The 25,837-nt window shown below is 42.5% G+C and overlaps 1 protein-coding gene across 1 annotated transcript in view; it reads right to left on the bottom strand.

The window, feature by feature from the left end:
* Positions 1 to 69: 69 nt before the first annotated feature.
* Positions 70 to 25,837, bottom strand: part of LOC125446762 (transient receptor potential cation channel subfamily M member 1-like) — a 186,645-nt gene continuing 160,877 nt past the window's right edge. The window contains exons 24-29 of the mRNA XM_059640140.1: positions 19,458 to 19,632; positions 17,358 to 17,378; positions 16,319 to 16,463; positions 15,443 to 15,633; positions 10,391 to 10,523; positions 70 to 4,135 (exon numbers count right to left, since the gene is read on the bottom strand). Coding sequence (XP_059496123.1) covers positions 2,833 to 4,135; positions 10,391 to 10,523; positions 15,443 to 15,633; positions 16,319 to 16,463; positions 17,358 to 17,378; positions 19,458 to 19,632 — 1,968 coding nt within the window. The 3' untranslated portion in view covers positions 70 to 2,832. The remainder of the gene's footprint in view (positions 4,136 to 10,390; positions 10,524 to 15,442; positions 15,634 to 16,318; positions 16,464 to 17,357; positions 17,379 to 19,457; positions 19,633 to 25,837) is intronic.

Raw genomic sequence — 25,837 nt, 5'->3', positions numbered from 1 at the left:
ATTCCTGTTGTTTTTTTAAGATCCTGACTAAAACTACAGAAAACAGTGTAGTTTTCAGTGACAATAAGACAAGAGTTAAAACATGAAAAAGACAAGTATTCGGAGTCACTCTGCACATTGCAGAAAATTATCGAGACATTTTAAACCGATAAATTTGATAACAATAAATTCACTGTGTAGACAGAAACAAACTCAGCAAGTCCACTACCTGACTGCAGGTTCCAGTGGCTGAAACTGATACAAGTTCTATTGAGTCTAAATGGTTGCAGCACATTGTCAGTTCACACTCAGTGCTTGCAGCGCTGGAATCAAACTCTGAAAGTATTTTTGAAATAAAGCGAGATGAAAGGAAACAAAATTAAAAACATCTTTAGCAGTTTAACTTACATCCTGAAAGAAGGAATCAAGAGGAAAAATAATTCAACTCTTTCTTTCTTCTTTCATGGATGTGGGTGTCACCAGCATGCTGACCATCTCTAACTGCCCTTGAACAACTATTCAGAGGGCAGTTAAGAGTCAATCTCTGTTTGCAAGATAAAACATGTTTTTCTGAATTTCCTTCATTCAAATTCTGTTCAACAAATCAAACACTGATCAGACCAATTAGTAACTCTGCTGAAATGAATTGAAGTTTAATTCAATCAAGATTAGGTGTTTTCCAGACCTTTGTGGGATTCTAGGAAAAAGATTGCTGAACCTTATAGAAGCCAGTGAGCCTTATGTCATTGATGGGTAAGTTATTGGAAGGGATTCTGAGGGACAAGATTTGCATGCATTTGAAAAGACAACGACTGATTAGGGATAAGCGATGTGGCTTTGTGTGTAGGAAATCATGTCTCACTAACTTGATTGAGATTTTTGAAGAGGTGACAAAGAAGATTGATGAAGGCAGAGCAACGTCTTCTCGTTGTCACGTGGGTTTCAGTAAAGCGTTTGACAAGGTTCCGTGTGGTAGACTGGTTAGTCAGATTAGATACATGGGATGCATGGGTTCCTGGTCAATTGGATATGAAATTGGCTTGAAGGTAGGAGACGGAGGGTGTGGTGGAGGGTTGTTTTCAGACTGGAGGCCTGTGACCAGCAGTGTTCCACAGGGATCAGCGCTGGGTCCACTGCTTTTCATCACTTCTGTGAATGATTTGAATGTGAACTTAGGAGATATGGTTAGTAAGTTTGCAAATAACAGCAAAATAGGTGGTGTAGTAGACAGTGAAAAAGATTATCTCAGAGTACAATGGGAACTTGATCAGATGGGCCAATGGGCCAAGAAGTAGCAGACAGAATTTAATTTATTTACATTTGAGGTATTACATTTTGGTAGAGCAAACCAGGGCAGGACTTATACCTTTTAATGGTAGGGCTTGGACAGAGTTGCCAACAAAGAGATCTGGGGTGCAAGTGCATATTTCACAAGTCTATAGAGTGTTGAAGAAGGCATTTGGCTATAAGAGTTGGGATATCATGTCACAGTTGTAGAGGACATTGGTGATACCACTTTTGGGATACTGTACAATTATGGTCATCCTTCTATAGAAAAGACGTTGTTAAACTTGAGAGGGTGCAAAAAAAGATTTACAAGGCTATTGCCAGGAATGGAGAGTTTGAGCCATAGGGACAGGCTAAATAGACTGGGAGTTTAATCCCTGGAGCATCAGAGACTGAGGGGTGACCTCATGAGACAAAGGGATACAGTAAGTAGCCAAGGTCTTTTATTCTGGGGTGGGAAAGTCCAAAACTAGAGGACTAGCTTTAAGGTGAGAGGGAAAAGATTTAAAAAGGACCTGAGGGAACTTCTGACGGAGAAGGTGGTGCATCGATGGAATGAGCCGGCAGATGAAATGGTGGACGTAGGTACAATTATAACATTTAAAAGGCATCTGGATGGGTAAATGAATAGGAAGTGCTTAGACCATATGCTGGCAAATAAGACTAGGTCAGATTGGGGTGTTTGTTTGGCGCAGACAAGTTGGATGGATGGGCTTGCTTCCATGCTCTATGACTCTACAATTCTTGAGAGTTTTAACACAGTTCACTTTAGGAAGAGATATCTTGTGCAATTTCTCAGATCAAATAGACAACACATATTCATCATCATTATCTGATGACCATGGGTGAATTTACAATGTGACTGAACTGGAGAATGCAGGAACATTTCTGGCACTTCCAGAATTTAGCACTATTCTGCTTGATTGGCACCACATCCACCAGCTCAAACATATACTTCCTCCACCACCAGTGCACAGGAGAAACAATGTGTACCATCTCCAAGATGCAAAGCAGCAACTCGCAAAGGCTCACCATCCAGCACACAGTCTCAACCACTAAGAAAGACAAAGGTAGCAGAAACATGGCAACACTGTCACCTGCAATTTCAGCTTCAAGTCACATTTCATTCTGACCTGGGAAATATTACCATTTCTTCATTGCTTAGGAGTTACTTGCTTAATAGCACTTGGATTGTAGCAATTTGAGAAAGTGGCTCACAATTTTCTTGAGGGAAATCAGGAATGGGCAATATTGATAGTCTTGTGACTTTTTCTTAATTCACTGTGTGGGCTCATAGAACATTGGTCATTTAAGTAACATTGCAAATAGAGCAAGAGTGGGTCTTCTGGCCCATTAAGCCTGCTCCTCCAGGGCTGAAGTATCAGAAAACCTGCTGGTGTCCCTGTATCTGTCCCACATTGAGGCTAACATCTTTAGGGGAGAAAGAAGAGAAATTTGTGTGGAAAAAAAAACTAAAGATGCTTCAAATATGTGATGAGGATGGTAGATTAAGATTCACCTGGTAATAACTAGAATTTTGGGTAACAGGAGGCAGCAAAAGATCCTTTAGCAAAAGGTCTCAGTGGACTTTTTCTTTGGACCTGGTGCTCGGCTGCTGCCCGTTCGCCGGGGTTCTCCGGACACCTGGCGCAGGTCTTTCGTGCTGAATGCCTGCTTTGGTTTTTTGAAGCTTTCTCCAATCATGGGAGCTGTTTTTCTGCAATGTCCATGAAGACTCTTTGACCTCAAGGTGGTGAATCTATCTGGTGTGACTGTTAGAAAGTTTTTAGACTTTGGAACTGACCGTGGTATCTCTCCTCTAGAGAGGCAGGGATCCAAGGTACAGTTTGAAGTGCTGGTGTCCTCCTCTGTATCTGTCAGCTCCTGCTTTTGTTCCGCCAGTGTCTCAGGAGAGGATGGTAATTTTTGGGGAGCGGCTTCTTCCACCATCATCTGTTCTTCAGGCAGAATTTTATAAAACTTACGGTTGCACTGAGTGACCCATTCTGGGGTCTGTGTGGAAGAGGGTTTGGCAGTAAATGCATGGTCTATAGTATAGTCATTGTCCGAGTTCCGGATTTCTTCTTGACCAGATACCATACCTTCTAATCCAAAGACAATGCTTCTAGACTTTACCACTGTGGTCTGGCATGTACTATATGTCTGTGAAGAAAAATAATTAGCTTCTTTGGCCTTTTCCAAGGGAAACGAGAAACGAGTTTCCAATTTTGTTCGTCCTACTGATCCAGCTTTTGTTTCTAATTTTCCACTAAACTCTGCTTCTACTGTACGCAGGAACTTTTGGTAATTAGCTTCCTTTTTTATCTTCAGTGGGTTCAGACAATCGTCAGATGAGGAAACAAAAATATCAACACAAGAGTTGAAACTACTGGGGTCCTGTGCAACTTCCAGCCTCAGACTCTCTTCCCTCATTTTACGGGAGCTGGAGGATTGGTAGAACCCAAACCGACGTTTTGGTGTCATACTCACTTTCTGTTCCACAAGTTCCTTTTCCTCTCTCGGAATAATAGCCGAATAACTCTTCCTTTGAGATCCCATTGAGGGGGACATTAGACCCATGCTGTCTTCAAAGTTAGTGTCATCTCCATCCATATGGAAGCGATACATGCTGGTTGCTTCGGTACTGTTTTGTCTGATCAGGTAGGAGGCATCACATTCTGAAGGACATCTTGAGCGAGTGTGAGTTAGCTCAGCCTTATCAATACCAGCCAGAACTTCCATTGCATTGACCATACGGCCAGAGAATTCCTCCAGTTGGGCCAATCGAATGTCCACAGTTTGGAGTGATGCTTTCATGAAATGTTCCCTCTCATTCACCTCCTCCAGGCGCATTGCCATATTTTCCACTCTGAAACAGAGAGAAATATTTATCACGCCAATGAGATCCAGTTTCTGAGTGAAATGCTAACTGGAATTTTGGTCAAGCAAGATTATTGTGAATTCTGGAAATCTGAAGCAAAAACAGAAAATGCCGTAAATTCTCAGCAGTTCAGGCAGCACCTGCAGAGAGAGAATCAGATCTAATGGGCATAAATTTCAAGCCAGGGTCAGGAAGTCAATGCCTGGATTACTTCCAAGTCTGAATTCAGTGCTACATCTGAACCCCTCTTGGAACATGATTTTGAAATGTAAATATCCTAATTGTCTGGAACTCAGCACCAAAATATTAAGTGTAATTAGGAGGGAGGAAGTGCCTGCAAAACACAAACACAGTAAAGACAGATGATAACCATCATGGGGCCTGCCGATGCATTGCAAAAGAAAACAGGCAGCTGCTCAGAGGGCCAGAAATCTCACTGAGTGCTAAAGTGGCACATTGCCAAAAGAGATATTATCACAAATTTCCACATGAATGCCAGGTGCCAATATTTTCTTTTAAAAATAGCTTGAACTTCTCCCTGGATTAGGTCTAACAACTGTCATGCACCAGACTGTCCAGCTTCTCTGAATTCTCCATTGAAACTTGCATTTTCAATCTCCCTAGCCCATTAATAAGCCCTCCAAGAAGCTTCGTGGGCCATTCCTTGGAGAGGAATGGGTTCCCCACTCACTTTCACCTCCCTCAGCTTAAAGATCAGAGCACATCTCCAAGGTCTCTGAACGCAGAGACTTCTTGGATTGCAGTTTTCAAATCATCCCATACCCATTCCTGACTTTGCCAATAATTGAAAATCATCAGCAAAAAGTAAAAGGAAAAGGGCTAGCACTTTAAATAAAGGATGAAATCAGTTCAACAGTGAGAAAGGATCTTAGATTGGAGATCAAAGTGTAGAGTCAATTGGGTGAAGATAAGAAACAGTAAGAGGCAGAAAAATTCATGTGAATTGTTTATAGGTCATCAAGGGCACAGTATTATGACCATAAGAAATAGGAACAGGATACACTGTTTGGCATCTCAAACATGCTCTGCCATTCAACTGGATAATGGCCAATCTGACATTGCATATGTCTGCTTTCCTGTCCTCTCCACATAACCCTTGATTACCCCATCTGATGAAGAAACTATCTATCTATCTCAGCCCTAAATACACACAAGGAGTCTTTCCCCACAGCTGTCTGTGGCAAGGAGTTCCCAAGACTCTCAACCCTCTGAGAGAAGAAATTCCTCCTCATCTCAGTGTTAAATAGGGCGGCACGGTGGCTCAATGGTTAGCACTGCAGCCTCACAGCGCCAGGAACCCGGGTTCGATTCCAGCCTCGGGTGACTGTCTGTGTGGAGTTTGCACATTCTCCCCAGGTCTGCGTGGGTTTCCTCCGGGTGCACCGGTTTCCTCCCACAGTCCAAAGATGTGCAGGCTGGGTGGTTCGGCCATGCTAAATTGCCCGTAGTGTTCAGGGGTGTGTGGGTTATCGGGGGGATGGTCTGGGTGGGATGCTGCAAGTGGCAGTGTGGACTTGTTGGGTCGAAGGTCCTGTTTCCACACTGTAGGGAATTAATCTCTAATCTAACCTAAATTGGTGCCCCCGTAATCAAAGGCTATGTGGTCTCCTTAACACTGGGGAAATGAAGCACAGACTGAGTGACTGTTTTGCAGAACACCCACATTCTGTCCTCAAAAATGACCCTGAGTTCCCGGTAGCCTGCCACTTCAACACATTGCCATGTTCCTGGCCAACATCTTTGTTTCAGGCTTGCTGCAGTGCTCCAGTGAAGTTAAGTGTAACCTGGAAAAACAGCACCTCATTTCCTGCCTGGGAACTCTGCAGCCTTCTGGATGCATATCGAGTTCAACAATTGTAGGGTTTCAGCACCTTTTCCCATGTCCTTACCCCAGTCCTACACACCAGGCCTTGTCATCACATGGGCTGCCACCTTACACAACCCAGTGTCAGCTACTAATAGTCTTCATTAGCAGCTACTCATTCTCCCAGACTGACCTTTACCCAATCCTTTATCTGTCCAAGTGATTTTTTCTCTCTTTGGGCTCTATCTCTACCTATCATTCACTCCCCCCCACTTCCCAAATCCCTCTTCTGTATAAATAACAACCTTTTCCTGACCACAATCAGTTCTGAGGAAGGATCACTGGACCCAAAACATTAATTCTGCTTTCTTTCCACAGATGCTGTCAGACCTGCAGGGTGTTTCCAGCAATTTATTTTTTTGTTTCACTAGGATAATCCTTTACATGGGAGGATTGTTTTACAAACAAGGACTAAACATGTTGGGACTCTACTCACTGGAGTTTGGAAGAATGTAAGGTGATCTCATTGAAACATATTGGATTCTTAAGGATTTTTTTGAATAGTATTGTCCTAATGAATCATCTCTGAACTGCCTCCGATGAAATGTTATCTTCCCTTAAGTAAGGGACAGCACGGTGGCTCAGTGGTCAGCACTGCTGCCTCACAGCGCCAGGGACCCGGGTTTGATTACACTGCAGGGCAACTGCCTGTCTGTGTGGAGTTTGCACATTGTCCCCATGTCTGCGTGGGTTTCCTCCGGGTGCTCTGGTTTCCTTCCACAGTCCAAAGATGTGCAGGCTAGGTGGATTGGCCATGCTAAATTGCCCGTAGTGATCAGGAATGTGTAAATTAGGTAGGTTATAGGGGGATGTGTCTGGGTGGGATGCTCTGAGAGTCGGTTTGGACTTGTTGGACCAAAGGGCCTGTTTCCACACTGTAGGGATTCTATGATTCTATGATTGAAAGCTGCTCACAGAACTCTAGGTGTGGTCTCACCAGTACTTTGCATAGTTGCAGCAAGACTTCCTTACTCTTATAAAATAACCCCCTCAAATAAGATCCAACATTCCATAGCCTTCCTGATTACCTGCTGAACCTGCGTGCTATCTTTGTGTTTCATGCACAAGTTCCCCCAAGTCCATTTGTGTTGCAGCTTTCTGCAGTTTTTGATGCACAGAGAGATCTGGGTGTTCAGGTCCATTGTACCCTGAAGGTGGCAACGCAGGTTGACAGAGTGATCAAGGCGGCATACGACATGCTTTCATTCATCAGACGGGGTATTGAGTACAGGAGTTGGCAGGTCATGTTATAGTTGTATAGGACTTTGGTTTGACCACATTTGGAATACTGCGTACAGTTCATTACCAAAGGATGTGGATGCTTTGGAGAGGTTGCAGAGGAGATTCACCAGGATGTTGCCTGGTATGGAGGGCACTATCTGTGAAAAGAGGTTGAGTAGATTAGGATTGTTTACATTAGAAAGACGGAGGTTGAGGGGGGAACCTGATTGAGGTCTACAAAATCATGAGAGGTATAGACAGGGTGGATAGCAAGAAGCTTTATCCCCAGAGTGAGGGACTCAATTACTAGGGGTCATGAGTTCAAGGTGAGAGGGGAAAAGTTTAAGGGAGATATTTGTGGAAGGTTCTTTACGCAGAAGGTGATGGGTGCCTAAAACGCATTGCCAGTGGAGGTGGTAGAGGTGGGCATGATAGCGTCATTTAAGATATATCTAGACAGACATGAATGGGCAGGGAGCAGAGGGATACAGATCCTTAGAAAACAGACAACAGGTTTACATAGAGGATCTGGATCAGCACAGGCTTGGAGGGCCGAAGGGCCTGTTCCTGTGCTGTAATTTTCTTTGTTCTCCATTTCTGTTCATTTGTTCTCCCTTCCAAAATGAATGACATCACGTTTTCCCACATTATACTCCTATTTGCCCCATTACGTAGCCTATCAATATCTCTGTGCAAACTGCTGTATCACTCTCACAGCTTGCTTATTTTTGTGACATCTGCAGATTTAGCAGCATTATATTCACTTCCTTCCTCTAAGTCATTAATGCATCAGGAAGCTTTAGATGTGTGTAACTCGTGTGATGCAAAAATCCTGGGTGACTTCAGTTTACAATATAGACTGGATAAATTTAATTAATGTGGAGGAAAAAATTTTGAAATGTGTACCTGATGGTTTTCTAGAACAATACGTTGAAGAACCAACTAGAGGATGGTCTTTTTTGGTCAGTTTTATATAATAAGATAGGGTTAATTATCAATCTCTTTGTATATGTTCTGGTACAGTTCCTATAGATTGGAAGGCAGAAAATATAGCTCTATTATTTACAAAAGAAGGAAGAGACAATGTTATTAGCCTAAAGACAGTAGGAAAAATGTTTGAATCTATTATAGATAATATAACTAGTGGACACTTAGAAAATACTGGTAGAACTAGACCGAGTCAACATGGATTTATGAAAGGGAAACAAAAACAGTTTTTATTTTGTATTAACCAGGACAATTCCCAAGAATATCAATTCAAGGGAAAACCAACATTTATATTGCAAGAGAGGAGAATGCTGATTGGTTAACAAGTGGATTCTGATTAGTGGAGATAGTGTCATAGACAATGTATAGATTATTGGTGATGGACAATTAACTGCCAAGCTTTGTTGACATGCTTGGTTTAAAATTTAAACAAAGCTTGACTGTGAATTGTCGATCATCAGTGAAAGTCATTTATTATACTATCAAAAAATTATTGTAAACTTGTTACTGTATTTTTAAGGATTTAACTTAGCAAAGTAGATAAGGGAATGGATCTGGTGTATTTGAATTTTCAGGAGACTTTTGATAAGGCTCCACATACAAGATTAGATTGAGATACTAAGTTGGTGTGGACTGAGAATTACTTAACAGGTGGAAAAGACTGCGTAGTAATAAATGGGCTAATCTCAGATTGTCAGATTGTGACTGGGGACCAAATGTAATATTTTCATAGAATCCCTGCAGTGTGGAAAGAAACCATTTAGCCCATGGAGTCTGCACAGACCCCCCGAAGAGTATCCTGCCCTGCTGATGACACAAAACTAGGTGGGTATGTGAGGAGGCTTCAATAAGATTTAGAGTTGTAAAGTCAGTCAGCAGGCACGTGGCAAATGGAATATAATGTGGAAACATATGAAGTTATCAGCCAGTGGTTTTGACAGCCATTACTATGAAGAGCTTTATAGAGACCTTGATCCACTACAATTTGCCTATCATCACATTAGTTCATGGTAGACACCATCTCCCTGGCCCTACATTCATCCCTGGAACACCTGGATAACAAAATACCTACATCAGATTCCTATTTATTCACTTTAGCTCCACCTCCAACACCATAATTCCAATAAAATTCATGTCCAAACCCTGCGAACTAGGACTCTGCTCTCTCCTCAGCAACTAGATTCTCAGCTTCCTGACCCACAGACTGCAGTCAGTCTACGCAACAACACCCCCTCCACAATAATCAACATCAATGCCCTGCCAGGCTGAATGCTCAGTCCCTTACTATACTCCTTATATACTCACAATTGTGACCAACTTCAGCTGTAACTCCATTTACAAATTTGCTGATGACATCACTGTAGTGGGTCAGATCTCAAACAACAACAAAACAGAGTACAGGAAGGAGACAGTTTAGTGGCATGGTGTAAAGACAGCAATATCTCCCTCAATGTCAGCAAAACCGACGAGCTGGTCATCGACTACAGGAATCAGTGCAGAGAACATGCTCCTTTTGTTTTCTCCAAAGCGGAATATTTCCAGAATATTGCTTTTATTTGAAATTAAATTGTAACTGAAGTGATTAGGTCAATGGAAGGATTTGGTAAGAAGATGACAGAAAGTATTTCCTCAGGTGGAGGTGGTAGAGAACAAGAGGGTGTAACCTTAGAATTGGAGGCAAGACAGGGTGATGATAATAAATACTTCATCACACACAAGTTTGGTCAAAGCTGGAATTCTCTACTGTCATAAGCTGTTGGAGAGTTGTAGTAAACTGAACATTTCCAAACTGAGATTAATAGATAGAAAGAGTTAAACCAGACTCTGTTTCTCTCTCCATAGACGCCACTCAACCTGCCGAGCTTCTCGTGCAATTTCTGTACTTGTTTCAGATTTCCAGTATCTGCAGCATTTTGCTTTTATGAATAGGTTTCTGTTTGTTACAGTTACTGAGGTTTAAAGAAAACAGTTGTGTGCAGATGGAGTTGAAATATGGAACAGCCAAGATCTAACTGAATGGCAGAACAAGCTTGATAAATCAATTAACTCCAACTGTTCCCACCTTCTATTCATGAAAGAATCAGGACAGGAACAGGAAATTCTTGCAAAACAGAACAGGATCAGATTTATCCTAGAAGCAAACAACCCACCTTTCAGCTGTGATCCGAATCCGCTCATCATTCGATGATTGTTCTTGATCTTCCTTCTGTGTGAAGTACTGTTCCACACACTGCTCCTCAAACTCCTGCAGCTTCTTCAGCTCTTCCTCGCTGAGGATTAGTTCTGTCACAAGGAAGGGGAAACAAAGAAGAAGATTATTCCTATAATCCTGGTAAAATCATGTAAGTCAGAGGCTATTAAAAAGATCAATACTAAACTGTAGAATAAACAAAGATGCAAGCACAGTGAAATGCTATTGGAGGTGGAAATGGAAAGTGAAGGTGATTTTAAGAATTCATTCACAGGATGAGGGTGTCACCGACTGGGCCAGCATTTCTTGCACATTTCTAATTGCCCAGAGGGCAGTTAAGAGTCAACCACATTGCTGTGGGACTAGAATAACAGATAGACCAGACCAGGTAAGGAAGGCAGATTTTCTTTTTTAAAAGGAATTAGTGAACCAGATGGGGTTTTACAACAATTGATAGTGTTTAAATGGATGACATTAGGCTAGCTTTTAAATTCCAGATTTGTACTGAATTCAAATTTAACCATCTGCCATGGTAGATCTGAACCCATGTCCTCAAGAACATTAAGCTGGGGTTCTGCATTACTAATACATCACCACTACACCCATCATGTCTCCCTCAGTGACAGGAGACAAAGGAACATGGATAGATGAGCAGCCCGTTTCAACCCTTGAGCCTGTTCCAACATTCCAGGAGATCACAGTCCATCTACTATGTGATTCCATAGACCCACCTTTCCCCCATATCACTTTAAGTCTTTGGACAACAATTGATCAAGAATAGATTGCCATTTGCAGGTCTGTGTTCCAAATGTGTACTGTCCTTTGCATGTAGATTTTCCCAAACTGATTCCCAAAAGTTCTAATTCCAAATTTTGGACGATACCTCCACGTGGACTCTACAACTAGCAGAAATATCCGCTTCCCCTAAGTATCTTGAAAAGCTTTACTAAATTACTCCTCATCTTCAAAATTTCAAGGAATACAATAATAGTCGGTGTAATATTTCCTCAAAATATATTTCTTAGAGTGAGTATCATTTCGGTAAATCTATCCTGAACTTTCAATGTCAAAATAGTTTTCCAAAGAGCTTGTTACCTGGTACTGCTCAATGTTCCAGGTACAATCTAGCCAGGGCTTTGTATAGATCTAGCGTGACTTGTACTCAAGGTTAGATTCCTATTCCCCTTTTTGATTTTTTTTTTGCACATATTCAGGTCATTTTAATGATCCATGTACCTGAATCTCCAAATCTCTTTGGACCTTGAAAATTTCTACCTTTTCACCATTTAGGAATTTGTCTGTTCTATCCACATTTGCTTACATTGAAATCCACTTGCAATTCATATTGTTGGTTTTCTCTATTCATTTTATTTATCAATATCTCTATGCAATTTTATAATGACTTCAACTTAGGCGATAGGAGCAGAATTAGGCTATTTAGCCCATAAAGTCTGTTCTGCCATTCGATCATGGCTGATCTGTTTCACAGCTCCATTCTCTGCTTTCTCCTCGCAACTCTTCATCCTCTTACTAATCAAGAACCTAACCATCCCTGTCTTAAATACACAAAGATTTGGCCTCCATAGCCTTTTGCAGCAATGAGTTCCATGGATTCACCACCCTCTGGTTGAAGAAATTTCTCCTTACTTCAGTTCTAAAGGCCGTCCCTTCACTCTGAGGCTCTGCCTTAGGTCTTAGTCTCTCCTACTCGTGAAAACATCTTCACCATGTCCATTTTATTCAGGCCTTTCAATATTCTGTAGGTTTCAACTAATTCCTCCCGCATCCTTCTAAACTCCATCAAGTACAGACCCAGAGTCCTCAACCGCTCCTCATTATGACAAGCCGTTCATTCTCAGAATCATTCTTGCAAATAACTTCCGGATTTCCTCAAACACCAGCACATCCTTTCTTCGATACAGGCTCAATATTCCAAACACAGTCTGACCAGAACCTTGTACAGCCCCAGCAATATAGCCCTGCTTTAGTATTGTACTTCGCTTGAAATGAATACTAATATTGCATTTGCCTAACTGACAGTTAAACTGGTGTGTTAACCTGAAGTAAATCCTAAACTAGAACTAAGTCCCTCCGTGCTTCAGTTTTCCAATGCCTTTTCCCCACTTAGAAAACAGTCTACTCTATTTTTTCCTACCAAAGTGCACAACCTCACACTTTTCAAAATGTATTCCATTTCTTTGCCTACTGTCATAGCCTGTCCAAGTTCTTCTACAACCTCACTGCTTCCTCAACACTAGCTGTCCTCCCACCTATCTTTGTGTCATCTGCAAAGTTAGCAACAATGCCCTCATTTCCTTCATGTAGATTGTTAATGTCATCCATCTTTGCATCATAAGCAAATTTGGTTCAGTGGATTTCTAACCCATCATCTCAGTTATCAAGAAATACAATAAACAGTTGAGGCTCCAGCAGATATCCTTACAGGACACCAATTCCTATTCTATCAGTTATTGTCACCTGCCCATTATCTCTGGTCATCTTTTGCTGCTCTATTTACTAAGTGGATCAATAATTTGCCTCTAATTCAATGAATCTCAACTAAATAATCTCTTCTGAGGGATATTATCAAATTTCTTCTGAAAGTCCATACGAATAGCACATATAGACAAAATTAGTCAGGCTTCCTCCTTTAGTTCTTTGTCACAACATTTTCAAGATGTTCAGTCACACCGTCCTTGATTACAGATTCTAGTGATTTCTCAACAACAGCTGTTTGGCCAATTGATCTCTCATTCCCTACTTCTGCTCTTTCACATTTCTTAAATAGCAGAATGACAAATTATTCAACCTACAGCATGGTTCCAAATTGAGAGAACTTTAGATGATTATTGTTAAGGCATCAATAATGCTCTCACCAATTTATTTTTAAATCCTGAGATGTGAGCCATCTGTTCATTAGCACCATTATTTTCTTTATTATCATGATTACATTCATTTTGCTGGAGCTGTTCCAAATATTAGTTTTTCTGGGATATTTGGCCATACTAGTCTCTGCTTCAAATGCAAATAAGTACCTGACTGATTCGAACTAATTATTCAGTATGTCCATCATTTCTTTGTTTTTGTGGTCAGTATCTTCATTACCAATTTTCAAGATCCCACCAACTTCTACCAACTTTTCTTCCTAACAGGATTATAAAAACTTTGTTGATTTTGATATTCCTTACAAATTCCCCTTTTTTTTTATAGTTCTTAGCCTCTTTTTTAACTTAAGCATTCTTTGCATACTTCCTAGTTACCAGGATCTGTACTTTTTACAATTTTCTTTATTTTTCTGATGTCTCATTTTTTTGGGTTACCCATAGCTCTCTTTTTTGGACAGGGTGACTTCTTGTCCTTTAGGTTTGTTTCACACTAATTTTTTTTATTAATTCCTGCTAGAGGCTTTCTGCCATGTTTTCCTTTCAGAGATTTACTCTTTTGTACTCATGGGATGTGGATGTCTCTAACTAGGCCAGTATTTATTGTCCATCCCTAATTGTCCAGAGGGCAGTTAAGAGGCAACCACATTGGTGTGGGTCTGGAGTCACATGTAGGCCAGACCAGGTAAGGATGGTAGTGTCCTTCTCTAAAGGGCATTAGTGATCCAGAAGGATTTTTCTCTGAAATTGACAATAGATTTATGGTCACCATTAGATGCTTAATTGCAGATATTTATTAAATTCAAATTCTACCATCTGCCATGATGGGATTTGAACACACATCGCTAGAACATTAGCCAAGTTTCTAGGTTAATAGTCGAGCAATAATACCATTAGGCCGCTGCTTTGCCTTTACTGTTTACTGTCCCATCTCACTGGAAACAGCCCAACCTAAATCTAGGACTCAAGCTGTTATTTAGTCCTGTCCTTTCAAATAATTACATTGAACTCAATCATGTCGGGATTGTTGTTAGATAAATATTTGTGCACTGTCTAGTTGTTAAGTAAACTTGGCTCATCACTAACTGTTAATTGGCCAGCCCTCTGATCAATTTGTGTATAAGTGGACACATTCAGAAAACTGGCATGATTTAGTCTGCTTATCCAAATCTACATGAAAGTTAAAATCGTGTCTGAAGATGAGTGTCCTTTTTATGTGCTTGCTTACAGTCTGCCATTTCACTTGGTCAATGGAGTTGGGGTATGTAGAACTCACACCGTAGTCTGATCATCTCTATTTCTTAATTCTGCCCACTAAATGCCACCATTTGCTTACCCCTTGCCCCTCATCATCAAACTGATTTCATACTTAATTACAAACGCTATTTCTCCCCATTAAGCATCATCTCAAACACACCTGTAGATTTCATTATGTAATATATTTATACGGTATATTTCCATTAACCTGGATTAAGTTAGTTCCTGAACCTGACCATCTTGTAGCTGTGTTTCAGGAACAGTTACCATGTCACAGACTCCAGTTGAATTCACGCCTGCAGTTCATTCAGTTGGTTTACTTGGGCCATGCATCCTAACCTGTCCTGTTTACTGTATTCTTTAGGCATTTCTTATTTATCTGTGCTGTTTAAATTAATTTTTTTTTAGTTTCCTCTTTACCTGTGGTACTAAAAACACAATTTTGAACTGGAAGCTACCCTTTTTCCTTTATTTGATTTTGAACTATCGTCTAAATGACCTTTTCCACCATAGCCCTACTCCATTCACAACTTAAAAGGTACTTGTGACCATCAACTTCATGCTTTGTGCTAGGATTCTAGTTTCATTCCAGTTCAGGTGGAATCCGTCCCAATCTCCTTTCAGTACCAGTTCTGCTATCCGTCCTGCCCACATGCTCCTTCAGTTTCCCTTATCTATTTGTTCCTTTACCAATTTGCTTGTAATTCAGGTAATGATCCAGTCTTTGCAACTGTTGAGATCTCAGGGAGGGGAGGGATGGAAGCAGTTTACAGCGATAGCTGGCTAGGAGACAGTAGTTGGTTGAATCTCCAGAGCATGGGGTTAGGCAGGTGCTTAAGGCCCAGTTATTATTAGGATTGAAGTGTACACACTCAGTCCCCGATCACGTTCTTCCACTTCCTTGTTCTTCCTGCTACAGCACTGATGTACAATCATGGACAAGTAACTGAAGATGATCAGCGGTGGTGGGAAGACAGGCCTTTCGTGGAATGTCAGGATTAGCTGATAACGCTGGAACTTCCAGACTTGGTTAGAGATGGAAATCACCTCCAGGAAAGTGTTGCTGCAGAACAGAACACATATCTCAATCGACGAACAGACAACAAGAAACTCAACTGAGCAGGAGGTTCTACAGTCCAGGGGTTAAGGGAGGGAGAAGGAGCAGTAAGAGAGACAGGATGGGCAGGAGGTTACCTGCAATCCCCAATGCAGGAAAGGAGACAGGGAACAGGAGGGAGAGTGGAGCCAGGGGAGTGGGTAACAGAGTTTTAAAACTCAGGGTGAGAAATAAATTAAACTGGAAATAATATAACAACCGTCATTTTAGTGCAGAGAAAATCAGCAGCAAAGTGACTGGTGCTTTAAAGGAATAATAAAGGAAAGCTCACAGGAGCACAATTCATAATAAACCATTTGAAACAGCAGCAGGGAAATGTCAGCTGCTATGTGGTGGGCCTGTGCAATTCATTGTCACGGAGCGCAGTGGAGGTCGGGACATTAAATGTCTTCCAGGCAGAGGTTGATAAATTCTTGGTCTCACAAGGAATCAAGGGCTACGGGAGAGTGCAGGGAAGTGGAGTTGAAATGCCCATCAGCCATGATTAAATGGTGGACGCAATGGGCCGAATGGCCTTACTTCCACTCCTATGTCTTATGGTCTTATGTGCTGATTATAATTTGCAGTTTGTTTAAACCATCAGTTACTATACAACTACAACGGTGAACACATTAATTGTTTTTATTCTTACTTGAAGACAGCAATCAACAGATTTACGAGCAGGACATTAGCAACGAGAAGGTAACATGCCATGATAGCAGGAATAATCCAGGCCCCAGGGATACAGGGAGGGAGCCGCTTCCCATCATCATCAAACAGGTTCTCTCCACAAGGAGCTACAGGGAAAGAAATTCCTCACAGTTTAACAAAGCATTACACAAGGTGGATGAACCATAAGCTCAATGGCCCATCTCACTGAATGGATTCATTTTATTTATTTCAGGGAATAGGACCCCTCCTCGCTTATCACTTGTGAAACCACAAAGATGCCATTTGCACCACCATGGGGGACTGAGGCACAGAATGACCAGAACAAAGAGGTGGCACTTTACCAAACCCCGGGGACAGAGTCACATTTTTCCAAACTGTGTTTGGGAGTTGATCACAGCTTTCCTCGCTGCTGGACACGGGGGCAGGAATACCTACCCAAACAAAGTGGTCAGGCCTACGTGGTGCAGATTTGTGGCAAATATTTGGAGGGAGTTGATAAGGGCGGTTGTGAGCAGACACTGAGATATCAACACTAATTAAAACCTCCTCTGGGTGGTGGCCTGCAGCCCTGTGTATGGAATGTGTGAACATGGGCTGAGTTGCACACACAAACAGTGGCTTGAAGCGAGTCACAACCTATGGGCAGCTTACACAACATTGCTGAATTTTACATAAAACTAGAAACAGTTTAACCCATGAGGCTACTAATCGTTGTTGCCTTTGATAGATCAAATGTATAAGCTGCAAAAGCCTCACAGCCAGACTGCCCTGGCCAACTTGGAACAACTTTAATCAATCCAACTAGACCCTGGGACTGGTGAATTTCAGCCTTTTAAAAATCAAAATAACTTTAATAATGAACAAATAAAAGAGCCTCAAAATCTGGTTGGTTTATGGCCAAGCCTTTGTAACAAGAGTATGTAAAATCACAAACACAGATATTGGACATCGTCACACTGTACCCACAATACAAACAGACTACTTCTGATATTTAACAGAACCTACAGTTAAACACTTACGATTAATTTCCATGGCATATACTGGTACATGATTCCATCACAGTAGGAGCAAAAATGAAGAAAGTAAATGAAGACAATGAGAGCAAATCTTAATGTCATGAGCAAGATTTCCTGCCATATATATTCATAGCAAAACTTTGCAGTCCAGAGCATGAAGCATACAGAACACAGACCAAGAGACTACGATCAGTAAATACTAAGTGAGACAGACAATCTCAAATTCTCAGATTCTTCATATGAATATTGACAACCCAACCTTACTCCCCATGAATGCAAAGGTTAGATGTGGCAGGCAACTTCTCGTAGTTAACATTAAAGCTTCCACAGACTTTTACAAGGAACTCGAATGTCTGAAGTATTTTCCCTCTTTGATACCACGAGATTGGACTAACGGTGGCTTAGTGGTTAGCAGTGCTGCCTCACAGCACCAGGGATCCGGGTTCATTCTGCCTTTGGGCAAATGTCTGTGTGGAGTTTGCACATTTTCCCCGTGTCTGCGTGAGTTTCTCCTGGATAGTTTCCTCCCACAGTCTAAAGATGTCATGTTAGGTGGATGGCCATGCTAAATTGCCCATAGTGTCCAGGGATGTTTAAATTAAGTGGACTGGCCATGGGAAATGCAGGGTTACAGGGATGGGGTAGGTGGGTTGGTTTCTCCTTGGAGGATTGATATGGACTTGATGGGTCGAATGGCCTGCTCCAATGCTATAGGGATTCTATGGCTCTATTGTATAAAATGTAGGTAGCTCAAGTTGTTTTTGGTAGCAACTTCTAAAAATTAAGATCTGTATTATCCATTCCTCAAAGCAGTACATTTGAAGATCAGTACCATATTGTCTCAGGAGTTCTGTTATTCTGTGTTGACTGCTACAATATAATGATACAAATTAACGATATTGATGTAAATGGTGATGGTGAGACTGGAGAGAAGCAGGTCATGGACCAAGAGAGAAACACTTTACTGGAGAGCCATTGTCAGTAACGTGTATATTCAAATGTAAATAAGGACTGTGGCAGCACAGATAGGAAGGAGAGAAGAGTAAGGACAAACTAGGAATGCTGGAAACTTAAGAATAGTGGAAACTTGTAAAACAGGCAGCCTATGAATGTGCAGTCCAGACATCCAATGTTCCAGACTACCAAGAGAGCATGGAATCTACAAAAAGTCAAACAACTCATGGCCTGGTAACCACAGTGTGCTCTCAACACACTGGAAACAGCATTCTCTAAAAACACATTCTCATTCCTTTCTTGACCTTCAACAGCTAGTTTCCTGGAATCAGTAACCAGTTAGATTTGAACGCCCTGTCAATATTTATTCATGATTTTTTAAGTTTTTAATGCTTCAGTGATTTGATTTTAATGCTCTGTTAGCACCACAAAACGGTCAGTTTGAGACCAATTCCGTGCTGACTCAGCCAGGCCAACTTTATGTTACAGCTGCATTCAGTATTAGTCTCAGACCTCCAGTGAATTCTTGTCCCTATCTCAGTCTAGTGCAGATCTGTGCGCAAGTGTGTATGTGTGTATCAGGGCCCAATAACCAGAGCCTGGGGTTCTAGTGGGTTCCCTGTGTTCAGGCTGAAGGCTGGGGTTGGGGTGTTGCCAGGCCCAAAGAAGTTCCGGTGCCTGTGGTCCCTGGCTGCTATGGTAGAGTTCTCCAGTTCTGAAGAAGGGTCACTGGAACAAAAATGTTCACTCTGCTTTCTCTCCACAGATGCTGCCAGATCTGCTGAGTTTTTCTAGCTATTTTTGTTTTTGTTTCTGATTTCAGGCATTGACAGTTCTTTCACTTTCTTTGTTTAGGGTTAGGTTTAGGGTTTGTATCTGACTGTTGAATGGTGTTATGATCAGGTTTCAATGTGATGGCTCCCTTGGTTAAATATCCTAGTTAGTTACTGGAGTACCTGTAGAACTGTACCTGAAAGAGGTGGGGATGAATTGGATACATCAGTGGGGCAGCCCAAAATATGTCAGGATGTTACTATTTTAGACATGAACAGTGGCAGTCACCCATGGTATCAGAGCTTAGCTACTTTCTTCTTTATTATCTGCCCCAGGATACAGGAAACAGAGTCTTACTATAAATTCTAGTCTTACGGTCTATCTGATCTGCAAACACCTCTCCATAGATCATCCAGTAGGGCATGTAGAAAATGTTCCGGGCTAATCTCCAGGAAGGCTCCTCATCCGGATGTAGAATGGCCTGTCTTGACACTCCAAAACTCATCAGGACCACCAGCATAATGACCACAAAATACAGCATGTCAACCATCTGGAAAACAACACTGAAATTGTCATTCCATCACAAAGATAGCATTATATCACACAGTAAACATCACTATAGGGATATCAAGCATCTGGGGTCATGAGGTCTGGAGGCTTCACAAAACTTATAATCAAATGTATCCATTTTTCTTACAGTCACCATTCCTAAACTCTATAAGTGCATTGTGAAAAAGAACTGTAATGATTGTACAATGCATTGTAAATGGATTGATGGAGTAAATATAAGTTAATGCCTTGATTTTGACACTTTACATTTAAAAGAGATCCATTTATCTCTCTGTGATGGCTGTTGGGGTGTATTTAAAGGGATTGGTTTCTCTCTGTACTGGCTGTTGGGGTGTATTTAAAGGGATTGGTTTCTCTCTGTACTGGCTGTTGGGGTGTATTTAAAGGGATTCGTTTCTCTCTATCTGTCTACTGTGTACAACAGGAGCTCCAACATAAAGCCGAGCAGATACATAACACAGGTTCAACCTGCATTAGCAGATTCTGTTATTGGTTCCAATCTCATTTGTCAGAACCTATTTCAAACCAGCCAACTGAGCTAACCAACCCACAACATACTAAAGAGAGTATCAGCAAACCAGCATCATTAGGCAAAAACCATTAGCCATTTACTTCAGACTAAGACAACTAAGAAAACCATAAACTACAAAAAAATAGTAGGCAATCTACATTTATAGAGTCAGAGAGTCATACAAGGTCACATCTAAGGTTTTGGAGTAGATTTGTGGCGCGGGTTGTGGATGTTGTGGTTGGTTGTCTCGCCGAGTTGGTTCGTTGTTTCACATACCCTGCTGGGTAACATCATCAATGCAGCCTGCATATTATTTATACTCTGGGAGTCCGTTGAGCTGGATTACCTCCTTCGCAGTGGAATGGAAATGGAGTCGAGCTCTATGCGTTTGTTGATGGCTTTCTTCATGGAGTACCACACTTCTAGGAATTCCCATGCTTGTCACTGCTCTGCTTGTCCCAAGATCTTGATGTTGTCCCAGTCGAATTGGTCATTCATCCAGGAATGTAAGGGATCTGTTGGAGATGGTCCAGGTGAAGTTAAGGGTGGGGTGAGAGCTGTTAGTGAAGTGGATGAACTGTTCGAGCTCCTCATGGGAGCACCAGGCAGCACCGATACAGTCATCGACGTAACAGAGGAAGAGGTGGGGAATAATGGATAGAGATGAATGAGTATTGGTGGTGTCTTTTTTGTAGCCAGTTGATGTTAGTGTACTCTTGTTGTTAATTTCCTTCCTGTTTGTCCAATGTAGTGTTTGTCACAGTCCCTGTTTGTCACATCAACACCATGACAACTGCACACCTGAACCAAAGACCCACTACTCACTATGGACAGGACCAACATCATATACAAGATTCCCTGCAGAGATTGTGACAAACACCACATCGGACAAACAGGAATTCCCTGGTCCCCAACACCTCATCTTTACCATAGACGTCCAGTCCCTGTACACTTGCATTCCCCATGCAGATGGCCTAAAGGCCCTCCGCTTCATCCTGTCCCGCGGCCCGACCAGTCCCCCTCCACTGGCGCCCTCATCCGCCGAGCCAAACTCGTCCTCACCCTCAACAACTTCTCCTTCAATTCCTCCCACTTCCTACAGACAAAGGGGGTGGCGATGGGCAACCGCATGTGCCCAAGCTATGCCTGCCTCTTTGTAGGTTATGTGGAACAACCCCTCTTCCAAAGCTATACTGGCCCTATTCCCCACCTCTTCCTCTGTTACATCGAGGACTGTATCGGCGCTGCCTGGTGCTCCCATGGGGAGCTCGAACAGTTCATCCACTTCACTAACACCTCTCACCCCAACCTTAACTTCACCTGGGTCATCTCCAACACATCCCTTACATTCCTGGACCTTTCTGTCTCCACCTCAGGCAACCACCTACAAACCAATGTCCATTTCAAGGCGACCAACTGCCACAGCTACCTAGAAAACACCTCCTCTCACCTACCTTCCTGCAAAAAGGGCCATCCCCTATTCTCAATTCCTTCACCTCCTGCCGCATCTGCTCCTGAGATGAGGCATTCCACTCCAGGCACCCCAGATGTCCTCATTTTTCAAGGACTGCAACTTCCCCTCCACAGTGGTCAAAAATGCCCTCGACTGTGTCTCTCGCATTCTCCACAACTCATCCCTCACCCACTCCCTGCAATAACAACCAAAACAGAATCCCCCTCGTCCTCACGTACCACCCCACCAACCTCATGATCCAACACATCATCCTCCGACACTTCCGCCATCTGAAATCTGACCCCATTACCAAAGACATTTTTTCATCCCACCCTTGTCTGTTTGCCAAAAGGACCACTCTCTCCATGACTCCCTTGTCTGCTCCACACTCCCCACCAGCCCCACCACACCCGGCACTTTTCCCTGCAACCGGAGCAGGCGCTACACCTGACCCCACACCTCCTCCCTCACCCCCATCTCAGGACCTAACAAGACCCTCCACATTAACAGATGTTCATCTGCACATCTGCTCATGTGGTATACTGTATCCGCTGTTCCCTTTATGGCCTCCTCTACTTCAGGGAAACGAAGCGGAGGCTTGGGGACCGCTTTGCAGAACACCTCCGCTCGGTTCGCAACAAACAACTGCACCTCCCAGTCGCAAACCACTTCAACTCCCTCTCCCAACTCTTGGACGACATGTCCATCCTGGGTCTCCTGCATTACCACAATGATGCCACCCAAAGGCTGCAGGAACAGCATCTCATATTTTGCTTGGAACCCTGCAGCCCAAGGGGATCAATGTGGACTTCACAAGATTCAAAATCTCCCCTCTCCTGACCACTTCCCAAAACCAGCCCAGCTTGTCCCCGCCTCCCTAACCATTCCTCCCACCTCAAGCCCTACTCCCATCTCCTACTACTAGCCTCATGCCACCTCCTTGACCTGTCCATCCTCCCTGGACTGAACTATCCCCTCCCTAACTCCCACCTACATTCACCCTTTACTGGCTCCAACCCCGCCTCTTAGACCTGTCCATCTCCTCTCCACCTATTGTCTCCTCTATCCATCTTCTATCTACCTCCCCCTCTCTCCCTATTTATTTCAGAATCCCCTTCCCCCCTCCATTTGCTTGGCCTGCTGTGTTCATCCAGCTCTACATCTTGTTATCTCAGATTCTCCAGCATTGGCAGTTTCTACTATCTCTGTATGAAACATCAATTGGCTACAAAAGACATGACCAACATTCTCTTAACTCTATCCACATGGATAAGGAGAACCACCAATTCAACTGGGACAACACCAAGATCCTGGGACAAGCAGCGCAGAGAGAAGCATGGGAATTCCTAGAAGCATGGTAGTCCATGAAGAAAGCCATCAAACACATAGAGCTCGATCCCATTCCCACTCAGATGCTTCTCCTTCGCATTTAACTATTCTAATCCCATTTTCCAGCCCTGTATGCCTTGGCATCGCAAGTATACACGTAGAGTCATAGAGATGTACACCACGGAAACAGATCCTTTGGTCCAACTCATCCAGATACCCTAAATAAATCCAGTCCCATTTGCCAGCATTTGGCCCTTATCCCTCTAAACCTTTCCAATTAATGTACCCATCCAGATGCCTTGTTGTTATTGTACCAGCCTCCACCACTTCCTCTGGTAGCTCATTTTCAAATACTTCTTAAATATTATGAGAGTTTCTGCCTCCACCACCCTCACATGCAGTTCTACCAGCCTTGAAACTTTAACTCTGTTTTTCTCTCCACTGATGCTGATAGATATGCTCAGGTTCTCCAGCACTTTCTAACTTATTTCGGGAACCATCCTACTCACCAATGACACTGTATAGGGAAGGCTGCAAAAGATTAGAGTCTCGTAGGTTATGGAGCTGAATAATAAATCTGATCCAAGAATATGTTATCATGTGACAGATTAATTCTAACAATTTAAGTACTTTCCTATTATCTTCCTGTAGACTTATTGTTTTCTTAGTTGGAAGTAAATGACTGATGGCTTTAGCGTGATGTTTCTGATTTGCTGATACTTGACTGTAGTATGTTGAGAATCAGTTGGCTGGTTTGTGGAACTGTGTGATACTAACAGCATGGGTTCAATTCACAGACTGACTGAGGTCACCATGAAAGTCCCACCTTCTGAACCTCTCTCCTGAACTGAAGCATGGTGATCTTCAGGTTAAACTCACCACAAATCATCTCGCTCTAATATGGTCCTCTGGGAATATGGTGACTTTACCATTTGATTTAATATATTACAGAGTAGAAAGGGAAATATGATGCACTTTCAAATACATCCCTGATGCATTACATACAATTAAGTGGTAATTGTTAATTTTGCATACCACCCTCATGTTAAGTATGGGACAAAACCTAGGAGCATTGATCTCCTTACAGAAACTCTGGTATGAATTTGAGTGAAAAGATTGTGTTGATAGGATGACACAGAGAGTTCTATTTATAACATACAATTGAAGCTTTTATCCAAACTTATTTCTATCCTCAAAGGGCCAAAGAAAACTCAAGAAGCCTTCACAGAACCTTTGTATATGAAACATGAAGCAGCTTCCCTTTAAGTGAGACCAGATGGAACAGCTATTCCCTTTGAAATCATGAAATTAAAATCTTAATGCATAAAATTTCTTCAGAAAACATTTGAGTATGAAGCAGAGAATTTCCTCAACTGCCCCGATTTAAAAGTTTCAGTAGATGGCCATTTAATTTCAGAAACAGTTGCTGTACTTTCTGGATTTTGTTTGTATTTAATGTGTTCATTGTCTCCTTCACCCAGAGACTACTAGATGGTTAGAAACTTGAGCCAGTAAAGGGGCCACAGACCGGGACAGGGAATAGGAACCTGAGATGACTGCTGTCATTACAAACAGCAAGGTGGAAGCTGTAGGGTCTGCTGCACATTTCCAGCATTTGCTGTTTATATTTCATTCTTCCCACTGTTTGGTCACTCAAACTTCTAGAGTACTTGCAGTATTTTCTGTTTTCCGAACTGTCTTCAACTCCACCTCCTCTCCCACACATCCCAATCCTGGGAAAGGTGCACAGCCAGTCCTTCCCCTGTGCTGATCATGACCCAAATGGAGGTGAGTGGTAACTTCAGGTCATCATTTGCCCGAACACAGGGAGATGCACAGCTTTGGGAGTAAGGTTCTACAAATCCTGCATCAGAAGTTTTAACCTCCTCCACAATCTAAGTGGAGTCAAGTTAGGTAGAGGGGAAGTACAACAAGATCTAGCTGTTCTTGTACATCTTGTACAATGAAAGCAAGCATCCAGGTTCAGCAGGCAGTGAAGAAAACTAATGGCATGCTGGCCTTCATAACAAGAGGAATTGAGTATCGGAGCAAAGAGGTCCTTCTGCAGCTATACAGGGCCCTGGTGAGACTGCACCTGGAGTATTGTGTGCAGTTTTGGTCTCTAAATTTGAGGAGGGACATTCTTGCTATTGAGGGAGTGCAGCGTAAGTTCATGAGGTCAATTCCTGGAATGGCGGGGCTATCATATGTTGAAAGATTGGAGCAACTGGGCTTGTATACACTTGAGTTTAGAAGGATGAGAGGTTGAGATGTATAAGATTATTAAGGGATTGGACACTATGGAGGCAGGAAGCATGTTTCTGCTGATTGGTGAGTCCAGAACCAGAGGACACAGCTTAAAAATAAGGGGTAGGCCATTTAGAACAGATTTGAGGAAAAACTTCTTCACCCAGAGAGTGGTGGATATATGGAATGCTCTGCCCCAGCGGGCAGTGGAGGCCAACTCTCTGCATACTTTCAGGAAAGAGATGGACGGAGCTCTTAAAGATAGTGGAATCGAGGGTTATGGGGATAAAGCAGGAACAGGATACTGATTGTGGATGATCAGCCATGATCATAATGAATGGTGGTGCTGGTTCGAAGGGCCAAATGGCCTACACCAGCACCTATTGTCTGTTGTCTATAGTCTGCTTCAATAGGGTCACACTCCACAGAGAAACACCCCAGGAGGTCTGACATTGTGTGTGTGGGAGGGGTGGGGGCACAGTGAGTACCAGACAAGAAGAAGAAGTAAAGATAGATACCAAAGACACAGCTCAGAGTTTTGAGGGATTTTTTTTGAAGTTGGGGAATTATGTGGGCTATGGAAACTCCAGAGACAGAGGCAGAGAGATTTAAAATCAGCAGCTGATGGTCGAAGACAGGAAAGTA

The sequence above is a fragment of the Stegostoma tigrinum genome, chromosome 36 (genome assembly GCF_030684315.1).
Source record: "Stegostoma tigrinum isolate sSteTig4 chromosome 36, sSteTig4.hap1, whole genome shotgun sequence".
Lineage (NCBI taxonomy): Eukaryota > Metazoa > Chordata > Chondrichthyes > Orectolobiformes > Stegostomatidae > Stegostoma > Stegostoma tigrinum.
Note: the sequence above shows the minus strand (reverse complement) of the source record. Positions and strands in the feature narration are given on the sequence as shown.